We start from the raw sequence: 14,900 nt of genomic DNA, 5'->3' as shown, positions 1-14,900 counted from the left end.
GAAAAGATCAGCACAATACTTGCATTCCTAAAGGAGTTTGTAACAAATCTTCCTTAAAGTCTCACAATGGCAACTGCTATCCAAGTAGGCCAAATTTGAGAAGGCAACAACTGGAACAGATCATATTGCTGTAGTGACCCCAAGCTATAGTTAGAATTCGCCCATGTATTTGGCTTGATAAGTGAAATCAAGAGAGATAAAAGTGTGTATCCTAATGAAATGAAATGCTACAAAGCTCATGACTTAGTCCCCAGAAGTTTACATATGAAGAAAATATTGTATGAAGAAATTCATCCCACCGAATATTTTAATTTAGTTGCCAGAGGATGAACAGACAGCAGTAATTGCCAGAATCTGCCGTCATTTTTAAAGATTCAAGAGTGCATTAGCTAGTAAGAACCTCAACTCTAATCGCTATAGTCTTTCATGTCAGCCGCTGGATTGGTGGATTTTGCTTCGGATCGAATTTGCAACAAACGTTCAATGGGGGGTTTCTTACCTTTGATGGAAGATGTCTGCTAAATTCAATAGAAAATATTGCTTTCCTCTCTCTCTACTTCCTAAAACATCATAAGGCTATATTTTTTAAAAATCTAGCATAAGCAAGTTCCCCATGTTTCATGCAAGGATTTTATTTTAATGAACAACGTCAGAGGATATTAGTAGATTAGTTGTGTATTTGGGAGTTAGATTCAAGTCCAATGCAGAATTCTGCAATTCTTTGGGAGTTGTGCAAAGGTTAGAGCTTAGCAGCTTTTTGAGTGCCATACTACAGAATCAACAACTGGAATAGAAAGTAGGTAACTTGATGTACTATATCGTTAACGCCTTCGCTCAAAAGAGCACAATAAACATGAATTAAATTTTCGGCATTGGACTAGTTTTTTACAAGAACTGAAGTGGGTCAATTCCAGTAAGGCAGTAACAGAGCATATTTCACTTGAGTCTCTCCCTCCTTTGCCTCTCTAACTCCTTCACCATTTGCCAATGCTCCAATGATAGTGATGTCTCGCCAAAACTTGAAGAAATTAGTCGGCCCATTGTCAACCATCTGTTATCAAAATAATGTTAAAGAACTTTTATGCAACCATAATGATGGAATTGGAAATTAATATCACACAAGAAAGTCAATATCATGCAAGGAAAACCATTACTAGGCTAAGAAACTTCTGAGATTATAACCTGCTAAAATCTTGGCTGCCTATACTTCGATCTGTCTGCCTTGCAGCAACCAGGTCATCTTCTACCACCTGTAGAAAACAATAATGGCATCAAAATTTGGGAAGGAGCTTCTTTTTTTATCACTTTGCTTTTCTTTTTCCTTTTTTTCCCCTTCATACTGAGAAGAAAAGACCCCAACAAAATAATTACAAAGAATCATCTTTAACCCTTCAGAATGATTAAATGAATTGTGGACTAGGTTCAGGGCATGGGGCTGAGTTTCCAATAGATGGAAGTGTTATGTCATCAACTTTAAGTTATTAAGTGATGAAACATTTACAAATGCCTCAAAAATAATATGAGCATCAAGGACAGACCTTGGCAACAAAAAGGGGAACAGAAAAAGAAACTGGATACACCTATGAGAAACTAATGTAGGATGCTAGGTCTGTTAAGGAAAATAAAATTTTTCTAACGAGTTGTCCAAAACAAGGAACGGCAAGAGCAACATTATTATTACCCTTTTGAAGTTTTAATATTGGATGTAATGCAGTTCACTTGCTGTTAAGAGGATAAAAATTCAATTAAATGTTGAAAGAAGGATTTGCTTGACAAACAAATATAAATCTAACTCCTACCTTCTGCATTTCAGACTCAATAGAATGTGGCAATGATCTGACAGTAGCCAAGTACCATCTCCAAGCCTCCAGGGCTTTTGTAGCCACAACTTCTGAGGAACCAACTGAAGAAGGCTGGAAGGGCATGATTATATCAGCTGGCAAGATGTTTGATTTCCCCTCAGACAATATTAGCAATTGAACATCAGCTGTCATCTCCATCTTATAGTATGTAAAATCATACTCAACCTGAAACAAACGTATTTTAACAGTGAGACAACTTAATCGCTTGCAACACCAAGCGCTGATGAACCTACATTAAAAATCCCTTTTCAAAAGACTAAACACCAGAAGATTCTCTGCACTAGATTGAGCCTGCAGAGGAATAAATCGTGTTCAATTTCCACATACATGCTATAAGAGTCAAGCTCTGATAAGGGCCAATAAAAGATCATAAACAGAAAATGCAGGCATCCACAGCCAAGAAAAGATAAGCACCACCTTTTGGAACTCTATTAAATTTCTTAGCAACCTTGCATTGTCAACACCAACAGAGTTGAGGGTTCCTGTCTCCAATTGGGTCTCATCAATGATCAAGTGTGAGCCCTCAGCAAGCTGCAGGACTCCAGGTATCAGTCTGGAACATAAACCATGTAATACTGTCAAAATGAGCATGCATCCTTCGAATTCATCCAATTGATAAGGAAAAATGATTTCTCTAATAAGTATAAGAGCAGCAACCTGTTTGTCTGATAATCTTTTTTGGGGGCAAGAGAACTTCTGCTAAGATATTCCACAGTTAGGGGTATGCATGTTGAAAATGGTAGAAGGTTCTTGATAGCAAGACTAAGCTGGGTGCCAAATACAGAAACACTCTCTTTGCTCAAACAAGTAATGTTTAATGAAAGCTTCCCCACTGCAACATTGTCTACCCTGGAATGTACCTGATTGAGAATAGGTGAATATTGTACAATCAGATGCGCTAGGTATGTTGTGTAAGGGAATGTTGGGATAAAAGATGTGAAATGAGCAAACATAGCAAGTGTAACTATGCATGAAGTAGAACTGAAACCATGAACACAAGAAAAAAATCATTTACCCTGGACAGGAGATGCAGCAACATGTAATGTGCTGCTACCCCATCATTTCCAAGAACATCTGTAAGATGCTTCAACAGAGATTCCCTCACATCTTTGACCCAATGGGGCTTCTGCTGTAGAAAAAGGGGACAAGTATGATTAAAGAGCACTGAAACAAGGAGAGGTTGACTACAACATGAAATCCATAGAGAAACCAGTTTTCCTGAATTACAATAAATAATTCATTTATAAAAAATGAAATCAATCAATCTGATGTGTTAAATGATATCAAATAGCACAACAATCACCTCAATTATGGGGGAAGTGTGCAGAAAATCGTGAGCTGCAAGCTTCCGATGAATAATACAATGTAGCCGTGGGACCTTGATCAAAAAGAAATGATGCAACTATCAGACATCACATCAATAAAACAAGAAATGCAATTTCAAAAAAATTCGGTGAAAAAATGATAAAAGACAAACTCAAGATGCTACAGAATCAAGATAAAAATATGTAAACTTGTCAGAACTGATAAGCTCAGTCATAAATTATTGAAAACCTATAAGGAAATTTCAATAACACCGGTTAATAGCAATCCTTATGAGACCATCACACAATGTAGGGATTAAGGATTACTGGAGGGTGTTGAAAATTCAAGAAATAGCAATGTCAATACCTTGCTGGATGGCAAATGTACCAAATCATCATCACAATAATCATTACAGAACTCATCGTGATCACCCTTCTCTGCTGGAATCTCTGAATCAAAAGTAAGAACCCCAACAAATTCAAAAACATCATTTAGCTTCAACTCTGACTCAGGAGAATCATATATCTGCACAATAACATCAGGAAATTCATCACTTCAGAGAAAATGTTGAAAAGATTTCAGTTCAATTAAGGTTATGGAAACCTAGAACTTGAAAATAATTGCCATGTTTACCTTCACTAGACAAGGAAAAGAATCTTTGTCAATTTCTGACACCACAGTTGTGCCAGAACATGCAGCTTCAGTTTTATAGTCTTGCCCATCCTCTTTCTAGAAGAAAACAATATAAGTAAAATTTGAAAGTCTTAAACAGGATCACAACCAAAAGGAAAGCATCACTGTTGATACAAATCTAGTCAACTGAAAACATGGGCCACTAGAAAGGGTCTCATTAACTACTAAAAAAATGTTTAAGCTGCCATCAATCAGTTAGACAGTAACCACATCCATCTACAGTGAAATAACCAATCAATGCAAATTACAAAGCATGGTATGGTACTACATGACAATCCAATGCTTTCATAAGAATGATCATTAAGAGAATTAGAATAACAAGAATGTTAGAAGCGAAACATACAGAAAATCTCACTAAAATTTTAGCCTCAAGAAAACTAACCTTAATAGTGAAAGTTATACTAACATGATAGGATCATATTTTTTTTTTTAATTCGTGAAACTAAACAAAGTTCATATCTTCCAAAGCATGATAATTAATAACTGGATACAGAAACTTATGCTTACCATCCTTTTTGCACTAGGAGAATCTTCAAAATTACTGCCTGAAACCTGTTGTTGGACAGTGATATGTCAGAAAAGCAAACTAGTAAACACACAAGGCACACACAAAAAAAAAAAATTTCATAAAGTAAAATCTAACAGGTTAATGCTCAGAAATAAATAGAGCATGGAAAATAAATTTAATACATCATGCTTGAAATGATAAGATAATAATCACATGCCAGATTATCGCATTGCTGTGTAACTAATCAGGATTATTTCAGAGATAAATAAAGACAGTAAAAAAAAATGGAAGCTAGACTTCAGTTATTATCATACCTGAAGCATTTGGAAAATTCATTTTCTTTTCGAAAAAGAAAAAAGAGACAAATGAATGAATAAAATCATAGTAATAGAAATTACAGGAAAATCTTTGGCATCCATAGCTTCAAAATCCATTCTCCCACGCTTATCTCTTTGTTGGGATGTCCAATTCATGCATCCATCAATGGCTACCTCAGAAGCAGATTCAGCCCATGAATTTATTCCAGGAACCTAGAAAGCCAGCAAAATGTAGCAAGCTCAGAACAATTATATCACCAAACAAGGACCATTTATATTCCCCGCAAGAAGGACAGTTTAATAATAAGAAAGATAAATGCCAATTAAAGGTACTGAAAACATAGCTAGCGTCATGAAAATCATAGTTGATAACTATTTCTGCCAATTATCTCTTCTCAAAATCCAAAATAACTTAAACATAAACTATGGCTATTATAATAGGCCAAGAGCAGCAATTGCAGCATGAATACTTTACTGCAGGAAACTCACTGGAACACAGTACAGCAGTCGGCGTTCCCAAACTCGACTGCCTGGGGAAGAGCCTATGGGGAACTGAGAAAAATCCATGTACTTGTTCGTCCTCCAAACTGAACCATCCTTCAAGACACAAACACCCACTTATTTAGCAGCAACAAATATAGAAAAATGTGAGTGCACAGTTAAGATGGCTGAGTTAATCAATTTACGGATTTACCTTGTAAGCACCAACATAGAATTCATTTCCTAACATGTCTTGAATCATTCCCCGGAACCGAACTAGAGTGTTAGGCTGAATCCATCTTATAGTTGCAAGATTAAGAATAGGAACCTAAACCATTCAATAATCACATTCAAATGGAAATAATTACAATTTCTGCTTAATAATCAACGAAAAATTAGAGATCAAGAGATTATCCACACACAATCTCAAGAGCTAATCATCGCCGTCTGGATCTAATAATCGAGAATCAAATACAAAAGCTAGGATTTTTATGTATGTGGGTACCTGAGAAAGGTGGGATTGGTCGAAGAGAAAGTGACGGAACAGGTCGACGGTGCCCCAATCTTTGCCATCGAAGGAGGAAGGGTGCGAGCCGGACCCAATCGCCTTCTCGAAAGTCAATCGGACGGCTCCGAGAGGGTTTGCCAGGCAATCGTACGGTGGCCCAACCATTTTCCTGAGGACAGTGATAACGGCTTCGCACTCTAATGGATATTAAGTAGAGAGAATTTTCCCGCCAAATCCATTCTTCCCGCCATTTTTAGTGAGCAACGTAGCCCTTAGCCCAACTTGGCCATTCTGGGCTTATGGTTAGCTCAAATTGGGCTTTGCACGTTGTCAACACATTTGCTTGCGAACCGGCACGAACCGGCCATAATAATCAGTTAATTACCACCATTGTCATGAATCTTGATGATGGTAGCAACTAGCTGGAGCACTTGACTCACCATTGAGACTTTGCGAAAGAGGGAAATAAAGAGAACAGAAGACAAGTGGAAAATGCTACAATTGAATTGACCTAACATCAACCATAAGATTACTTATTTTAAGATCCTCTTTAAGTCCTTAACTATTATCATCTTTTACTTTTCAAACTGTACTTCAACCATTCCTCTGATCTTTGCAAGAAAGAGACCATGGCTGACATGATCCTCAGTTTCGTGGCGGATGCAACTCTGCCTAGGGTGGCTTCGCTCATCACCGATGAAATCATCCATGCTTGGAATCTCAAGGACGACTTGAGAGCCCTTCAAGATTCCCTCGACTCGATTCGTCATGTGTTGCAAGATGCTGAGGACAAACAAAATGAGAGAGAACATGTCAAGCGTTAGCTGAAGAAGCTCAAAGATGTAGCTTGTGATGCTGAAGACGTGTTTGATGAGTTAACCTACGAGAATCTTCGCCGAAAGGTTGAGATGCAAGACCAACCAGGGAGGGAGCCAGGGAGGTATGCAACTTTTTTCCATTCTCCAAAGGCAATCGTTGTGTTAAAAAATTTCTTTGGAGCTTGAGAAGGCTTTGGAGGGGAAAAAATTTCTACTTGTTCTTGATGATGTATGGAATGATATATTAATAAGGTGGGATGATTTAAAAATCCGTTTGGAAAAAATTAGTGGAAACAACGGAAATGCTATTATTGTCACGACTAGGAAAGTGGAGACTTCTATTTCATGTAGGCATACATTAGATTTGTTATCTGATGATGAATGTTGGTCCATTATGAAGGAAAAGGCATTGGGAAATAGAACATCAATCCCTCCAGACTCACACTTGGAGGCCATTGGAAAGGAGATTGCAAAAAAATGCAGAGGAGTGCCGTTAGCTGCAAAAGTTTTAGGTGGGACTACGGGTTTCAACATGAATAAGAATGCCTGGCTGTTAATTGTAAAAAGTGAAGTTATGAATGCGTCATATAACAAGGATAGTGTTAAGTCTATACTAAAATTAAGTTTTGATCACTTGCCTTCATTCTTAAAGTCATGTTTTGCACATTGTTCAGTTTTCCCAAAAGATTTTGAGATTGACAAAGAACAATTAATTCAGCTTTGGATGGCTGAAGGTCTTCTTGCCCCCCTATCTAATGAAGATGAGGGCAATAATTATTTAACGCCTTAATAATTATTTTAACGCCTTACTTCAAAATTCTCTGTTCCAGATGTGGAAATGGATGAATATGAGAATATTAGATCGTGCAAGATGCATGATCTTGTGCATGATCTTGCATTGTCTCTTTCAAAGTCTGAAACATTAACTTTGGAAAATTGTTCAACTGGTGATGATATATCTTCCACTCGTCATTTATATGTAGATCGTCAAAGTGCAATGGCATTTTCAAAAGGGAGTGCTAAGAAGTTGTGCAGTTTATTCATAAAGGATATTGTCTTTGATGGGTCTTGGAAGTTGAAAAGGTTGCGGACTCTAAACTTTGGAAGGTGCTAATATTGAAGAGTTGCCATCCTCAATTGGCAAGTTGAAACATTTAAGATATCTTGACATCTTATGGACTAAATTTGAAGTGTTGCCTGAATCCATCACTGAGCTCTACAATTTGCAAACTTTAAAATTCCTTGGATGCAATTCACTGAAGTATGTTCCTGGAAATAAAATGTGAAATCTCCTCAGCTTGAGGCATATTGTTTTTTCTGAAGATCACCATATGCCATCTGTGCTGGGGCGGTTAACTTGTCCACAAACACTGCCATTATTTGTTGTGGGTCCAGATAGGGGAGGTAGCATTCAAGAACTAGAAAGCTTAAACCAGCTAACAGGAGAGTTACACATAAAGCAGCTTGAGGAGGTGAGAGACAAAGAAGAAGCTAAGAAATCAAATCTGCAAAGGAAAACGAAAATAAAAGCCCTGCGATTTGAATGGACTGGTGAAAGAGAAATCATAAGCAATGATGAGGAAGTGTTGGAAGCCCTTGAGCCTCAACCAAACATAGAGAGTTTATGGATCAAAAATTATTTAGGTGAAAAATTCCCGTCTTGGCTGTTAATGAAGAGAATATCAAGTGATGGTGATTCTTTCATAGTATTCGATAATTTGGTGGATCTTTATTTGGGGGGCTGTAAGTGGTGTGAAGAACTCCCAAGGCTTGGCCATCTTCCTCGTCTTAAAATACTTCATATATATGGAATGGATAAGATCAGAAGTATAGGGGATGATTTCTATGGCATTGATGGTGGAAGCACGAGTAATGCAGTGAGAGCTTTTCCAGCATTAAAGAATTTTATATGGAGAGTTTCGTCGAATGGAAGGCAGCACCAGTAGATGAAGGAGGTGAAACAGTCGTATTTTCTTGCCTTGAAGAATTGGGTTTTAGGGTATGTCCTCTGTTGACAAAAATTCCATTAGGTGATCGTTCATCGCTTGTAACACTGATAATCGATGGCTGTGAAGAATTGAGTTACTTGTTTGATGAACTCAACTCCTTTCCATCTCTTAAAAGCATTACAATGGGAAGGTGTAGTAAACTAACTCGTCTTCCAAGTGACCTGAAATCCTTCACTTCTCTGGAAACTTTGGAGATATATGGATGCGAAGGGCTGACATCTGTTCCTGAATATTTTAACGAATTGCATTCTCTTAATAATTTAACAATAACAACGTGTAGAAGTTTGAGTTATTTTTTGGAAACGATATTAGGCTGCCTCACCCAATTGAGAGAATTGCATATTGGTGGTTTCTCAGACGATTTGAATTCTTTCCCTTATTTGAATTCAATCCAAGACCTCCCATCCCTTGAATTCTTAGCGATACATCGGGATGTTAGAGGTAGAATCAAGTCTCTGCCGGATCAACTTCAACGCCTCACTGCACTGAACTCACTGCGATTATGGAATTTCAATGGAGTTGAAGCTTTGCCAGAATGGTTGGGCAACCTATCATCTCTAAAATTCCTTAGCCTTGTGAAATGTGAGAATTTGAAGCATCTGCCTACAGCTACAGCCATGCAACGCCTCTCCAAATTAAGGAGACTTGAAATTAATGGTTGTTCCCTTCTTAGGAAAATTGCGCCAAGGGGAGTGGCTCTGAGTGGTCCAAGATTTGTCATCTCCAGTACATATATTTAGGTAAGTTTACTCTTCATTTCTCCCATTCTCCTGCTCACTTTTTCCCCTGATGATTCATTCTTTTTGTTTTCTTCTACAGATTGATTACCCTTTTTTTTTCTCCTCTTTCGGCATGGACAACAAACAAGCTTTATCTGTGAATTCTCTGGTATTTCAATTGCATTCATCTCCGTTCTTCAATTATCACATGTTGACTGTGTTATCTTCAAAATATATAGATAAATAAATGAAGTTGTTTGTTTTGAACTGAAAGAAAATAGATGCATTTTGAAAGCAGCTCTTTAATACAGTTTCAATCTTTTAAATTCAGTAAAAATATAGAAAAGACAAAAGAGTGGTTGTATAATAAGAATCTTACTACAGATGGATACTATTTTTAATTTCTCCTAAGTATCTTTTTTTTTTTTTTAATAGTTCTCCCAGGATGTTGTTTATGAATAAATGATCATCTTATGTTTTTTGAAGTCTACACAAGGGTGGATTGCCTTAATCTGAGAAAGTTCAGGTGAGAAATATTATCTTTTATTCATTATCCTATACCTTATGGTTTCATTAATTATTGTTATGACTCTCCAGCACTTGTTAATGAGTTTATGGGATGTCTTTTTTCCAGATAATTCCGTGGAAAGTGAAAACTTTTGGATTATAAATCAATAAAACGCACAAGATATCGGCTTTTGCTTTGCCTTTCACATGTACCATCTCCTGCACTTCATTTTTCATTGGTATTGACTTGCCTCATTGAACTCTATATGCTATGATTCATCATTATATGATGTATTCCCTTAATGTAATTGTTTTTGCATACTTCCACTTGTGAAACCTTTCAAATCAACAGGGGCATTGCTGCAATATGAGGAAATGCAATTATTTTTCTTTGGCATTTTCCTTCATAGGTATTTTTCTCCAAAACTAGTACTTCCCAAAATTCAAGTGCTTTATATCCTTTTTTGCCTATGTTTATTGGCTGAACTTTCACAAAAGAAACACAGAAAGTCCATCAAAAGAAGATTGGATCTTCATGATGATGAGACAGATAATGGGAATGATGATGACCCAAAATTAGTAGACTTTCTAGATTCTCTACATTGTCTTGGATAGCAAATTAAAGGGAAGAAGATCATACCGACTTATGAGCAGAAGTTGCAAAGCTGTTTGCAAATCTTGAGGCATATATTTTTCTTATATATTGTGCGCGGAAACACCTCATTATGGAGGGGTTCAATCATTTGTGAGTTTCTTGGTGGACCTCATGCACTTGAAGATTCTGTGGACTTGTATAATTTAATACTATCCAACTTCTCTTTATACTCCATTAAATAATCTCACTTTATGTTTATTATTGCAGCATTAAATTTGCTGGCTCCAGTTCACCCGCTTATTTGATGATTTTTCTCCGCAAGGTAGCTTTGGAACTTCAGGAAAAGATATGTTGTTGGTCCAGTCCACATTATACTTCATTAGGTACATTATGTAGCTGGAAACCATTATTCTTTCATGATATAAAATTGTTTTGCAATATTTGGAATTTGAAAATCAGTGGTCTCTAATGATCAAAGCAAATATAAGAAAAGAAATTAAAATTAGTCCATTCATTCAAGGTGATGAGGATTACTAGGGGGAATACTTTAAGATTCTTGTATGTAGATCAATGCTGATAATCTTACTTTTTATTAGAGATTGCAGGATGCAAGATAACTTCAGATGCACAGCCGCATTGTTTTCTCTGCAATTTTCTGCTTTGATTTGAGCTAGTTGTGAGACGACAGAATATTGTTCAACTGAGTAGGAAGGTGAATGAGACGTTCTATTTTATTTGTCATAGATATTTAATTTCAGTCACTGTTAAACTCTAATTACAATTGTTACAAATGAACTATTTGTTGTTTTGCTTTCAGCATGTCTTTGGAGCCATCAACTTTGTCCCAAGTGAAAGACTGAACAGGCTTTGGAGATTGTTATCGTGGCCAACTTGAGCTTTGAAAGAGCCAAAGAGAACTGATAACTGTTGCTTGTGCAATTTGAGCTTTAAGCTCCCAATTTGAAAAGTACTTCAATTAAAGATCGACCAAATGGAGAATTGAACTTGCTTTGCAAATAGAACCATTAGAAAATGGAACTGGACTTATCCATAGTGGCACTTGTTACAGTTGTTTTATATCTTGTTAGATGTGAGAAGGATGTGAAATAATTTCAATTTTTTTCTTCTTCACAATTTCAGGATAATCTTGATTGTGGAATTCTAATGTGTATGTTGTTAAACTTTGTTACTTCCTGCATATTGATATGAATTATGAAATACATATGACAAAAGGTTTCTTTTCTGTGTGCTACATTCTGACTAGACTTTTTTTCATTGTTTCCATAATCCATGCTTGTGATGGTCTTACAGATAGCATTGAGACTGGAAAAGAAAATGAAATGAGACTCTGAAACAAACACTCTGTTTATGTTACTTCAAGAAAATGAATTCTGCAAATGTTGTGATGTACTGGTGGAATTGGTAGCTGAATCATCCATAGAGTCTCATTGGAGGATTTGTGCAGAATTATATCCAGAATTATGTTGCAGTAGATACCAAGAATGATGAACAGCTCAACTTGCAAGTTTACATACTAAATTGACACTCACACAGCACCTGCTTGATTTTTGGTTGTTGGATTCTAAGGATACACAAAAATAGTCACCTCAACTACATAAACGTTTGGCAAGAAAAAAGTAGGGAAAAGGAAATTGTAACTTATTTCTTATCCTGCTATATATATATTGGTTGATATGGCAATTGTACTCGTTATCACAGCTACAGTTATCATTGTTGGAGCTATGAACCTATAGTTCGTTGTAGATATCCTGTGAGTCTGGTCATCAAACCCAGCATCGCATCGCCAATCCACAGAAGACCTCCAGGCGACTCCAACGGTGCAGGTCCAATCGCCTGGAGTGGCCCAGAAGCCTTGATCCGTTCGGGTCACTTCTCGACCAGAATCACAACCCGATGTGAAGTCAACAGATTCCGCTGTCCTCACCTCCCCAGAGCTTCGCGGAACGCTAACCGATGCATTCCCGCCGTCAGAACTTCTATCCGATGTCTTCGCTATATGATCAGGCCGAGTTAGGTCAAGATCCGTTAAGTTTGAGCTCTCAAATTGACAGGGCTGTATGCTCATTCCAGCATTACATCTTGCCACGTCAGTGGCATGGCATCCACACATCATCATGTTATCAGCATATAAAGCAACATCTGCTTTGCCAATTCAGCTCTACGTGGCTGCCACATCAACATTAAATGCCACATCAGCGTTCCCATTCCACTCCCACATTACGTAATGGTTTCTAAAAGCTTCCGCTCATGAAACCTTTCACATGATCAGCAGGGGCAGGCATGGCTACAACATGGGAAAATGCAGGTATTTTTCCTTGGCAAGTTTCCTTTGAAGCCAAACAGTATTTTTTCAAAACTAGTACTCAATTCAACTAAGCCTTTATTCCAAAGATTTGGAGTCGATTATATAGATTCGTTTTCTCCACTCTAAACGATTTTGGGTTGCTTTACTTCATATCCTTGTCGTCGATGTTTCATTGGCTCAAATTTTTTTTTAGTGGTTTAATTACCTTAGGTAAGAATAATATATAGGTTGATATTAAAAATTAGTTTCCCTTAGCAAGTTGATATCGGAAAACATTTAATTATACAATATTTTGACTCTTAAACCAAACCTATGTATGGATTTTCCCGTTCATTTATAATGTGTAACAACAAATTGTTTATTTTTTAACAGCAAATTTAATTTTTAAAAAATTAATTAAAATTTCCAACGGCATTTTATAATTCTAATATTAGATCAATAATAACCAACATCATAATGAAAACTCAATTATTAATTTATAAAGACTTAGCCCTTCAACAAATCAATTCTGACATTAAAAAATGACTGCTGGCCTTGCAGAGTTGACATGGACCTATATATTCACATACAGTGATTAGCATTGAATCATATCGCTACCTACCATCACAATCATTTTCTTGTTTTCAGATTTTGATCAAACTCTTGTCTTCAATCTTTGCAAGAAGGGACTATGGCTGATAATTGTTCAATTGAGTACAAAAGTAAATGAGGCATTCTATTTTACTTCATATAGATATTTGAATTTCATTCATTGGTAAACTCTAATTAATATTGAATTTTTATTAACTAAGGTCAATTAGTGACGTTGATTATGACGCACATTTACAATGAATTAAGTGGTCACGTAAGAATTGTTGTTGTTGTGTTTTCAGCACATCTCTGGTGCCATCGACTTTGTTACAAGTGGAATACGAAAATGCTTTGGAGATTATTATTAGCTCCTTATGGGATTAGGCCTGCTAAATTTCGACTTCGAACTAAGACTGAACTTAGAAATACAGAAAAGTTTGCTTCACCAACTTGAGCTTTGAGACTCTAGTTCTCCTGATACTGCTGACACCCTTTAGCTAAAACGGACTAGAGGAGCAAACAATCTCACTTTGCAATGGGAACCAGTAGAAGATTTAAGAGAATCTAGTGAATTCAAGCCATAAGATCAAACTGCATTAGTGATAATTGTTGCTTGACAGCTTCAGCTGGGAGCTCCCAATTGAAAACACCAATGAACAATTGAACTCCCTTTGTTATTAGAACCATTAGAACATACAAAAATTACATTCCTTGTTGCATTTGTTTACTGAATTCGAAGGAATGAATTTCCTTCTGACATTCTTTATTCTATACCTTGGATTTTGCTAAATGTGATGATTATGAAAGTATAACCTGTATGTTACTAAACTTGGTTACTTCCTTACGTATATAGATATGAGCTGTGAAATAGAATTGAATGAGTCTTTTTTTGATAATTTAGTGGATAATTGTTTACTAGTAGGTACCTCTGAGGATAATAACAGGTTGATATTAAAAATTAGTTTCACCTTCCCAATTAGCAAGTTGGTATTGAAAAACAATTTCCTCCATCTCAATCTAATGTGGTGCCTTCAATGAATTTCATAATAATTAAATTATTATTAATTAACATCATTTAATTTTGACAAGAAAAATGACCCCTCAACTAACCTATGAATATTTTCTTTCCTTGCCATTGCTAACAAAATGACATCCAACAGCAACCTAATCTTTCTTTTTATTATGCTCTGTCTTTAATTTTTAATGGCCCGTCGGTAATTGTATATTTAGTATGTGAGAAGTTGATATTTTAGCACAATTTTAATTTAATGTATATCTAACCACCTAACCTATGGATATGTTCTATCCCTCAATTTTTAAGATTATGTCCCCGTGAATATATATTAATAAGAAAAACAACAGATAAAAATTATATAATCAATCACGAAAAATTTAATTAGTATTGTCAAGTTTTTTTTTTTTTAGAAAATAAAAAAATGGAGCTTTCATTATATAGAAACAAAATATAATTCTGAAGTATAAAATTTCATACTACTATAACTTTGTACAAGAAAATTTAAGATAAACTATTTATATAAAATATAATAGCAATTATCTTAATTTGAAAGACTTATTGTATTAACAAACATTTGATTTGACCATTGTGGTAAATCTACCACTATTCAACTTTATGATTTTTCTATGAACCCAATATGAAAACTTTCAAATTTTGATATCCTTATA

The 14,900-nt window shown here is 36.0% G+C and overlaps 2 protein-coding genes and 1 long non-coding RNA gene across 10 annotated transcripts; 2 read left to right on the top strand and 1 right to left on the bottom strand.

Moving 5' to 3' along the window:
* Positions 1 to 785: 785 nt before the first annotated feature.
* Positions 786 to 5,881, bottom strand: LOC110668024 (mini-chromosome maintenance complex-binding protein). 2 transcript variants are annotated; one of them, XM_021829046.2, is made up of 14 exons: positions 5,671 to 5,881; positions 5,380 to 5,493; positions 5,175 to 5,282; positions 4,767 to 4,898; positions 4,368 to 4,412; positions 3,801 to 3,896; positions 3,534 to 3,692; positions 3,166 to 3,240; positions 2,878 to 2,991; positions 2,520 to 2,722; positions 2,280 to 2,415; positions 1,800 to 2,027; positions 1,183 to 1,250; positions 786 to 1,051 (listed from the first exon to the last, which is right to left on the bottom strand). In XM_021829046.2, the coding sequence occupies exons 1-14, from the start codon at positions 5,836 to 5,838 to the stop codon at positions 937 to 939; spliced, it is 1,761 nt and encodes a 586-aa protein (XP_021684738.2). In that variant the 5' UTR covers positions 5,839 to 5,881; the 3' UTR covers positions 786 to 936. The 2 variants fall into 2 exon arrangements, with proteins under 2 accessions (XP_021684738.2, XP_021684739.2); XM_021829047.2 differs by having other exon boundaries at positions 2,878 to 2,988.
* Positions 5,882 to 6,302: 421 nt separating this feature from the next.
* LOC131182183 (putative disease resistance protein RGA3) lies at positions 6,303 to 8,437 on the top strand. Its single transcript, XM_058150862.1, has 6 exons — positions 6,303 to 6,492; positions 6,535 to 6,613; positions 6,744 to 7,057; positions 7,166 to 7,225; positions 7,322 to 7,598; positions 7,789 to 8,437. The coding sequence occupies exons 1-6, from the start codon at positions 6,303 to 6,305 to the stop codon at positions 8,435 to 8,437; spliced, it is 1,569 nt and encodes a 522-aa protein (XP_058006845.1).
* Positions 8,438 to 9,172: 735 nt separating this feature from the next.
* On the top strand, positions 9,173 to 11,573 carry LOC110668031 (uncharacterized). Of its 7 annotated transcripts, none has more exons than XR_009150773.1 (7): positions 9,251 to 9,388; positions 9,655 to 9,745; positions 9,854 to 9,965; positions 10,079 to 10,136; positions 10,589 to 10,704; positions 10,918 to 11,033; positions 11,139 to 11,573. It is a non-coding gene; the product is annotated as an uncharacterized LOC110668031 (long non-coding RNA). The 7 variants fall into 7 exon arrangements; XR_009150771.1 differs by having other exon boundaries at positions 10,225 to 10,704; XR_009150767.1 differs by adding an exon at positions 9,173 to 9,240 and having other exon boundaries at positions 9,320 to 9,388; positions 9,854 to 10,704.
* Positions 11,574 to 14,900: the final 3,327 nt, after the last annotated feature.

The sequence above is a fragment of the Hevea brasiliensis genome, chromosome 8, assembly GCF_030052815.1.
Source record: "Hevea brasiliensis isolate MT/VB/25A 57/8 chromosome 8, ASM3005281v1, whole genome shotgun sequence".
NCBI classification, from domain to species: domain Eukaryota; kingdom Viridiplantae; phylum Streptophyta; class Magnoliopsida; order Malpighiales; family Euphorbiaceae; genus Hevea; species Hevea brasiliensis.
The sequence above is the reverse complement of the archived record's forward strand: the minus strand, read 5'-3'. Positions and strand labels throughout refer to the sequence as shown.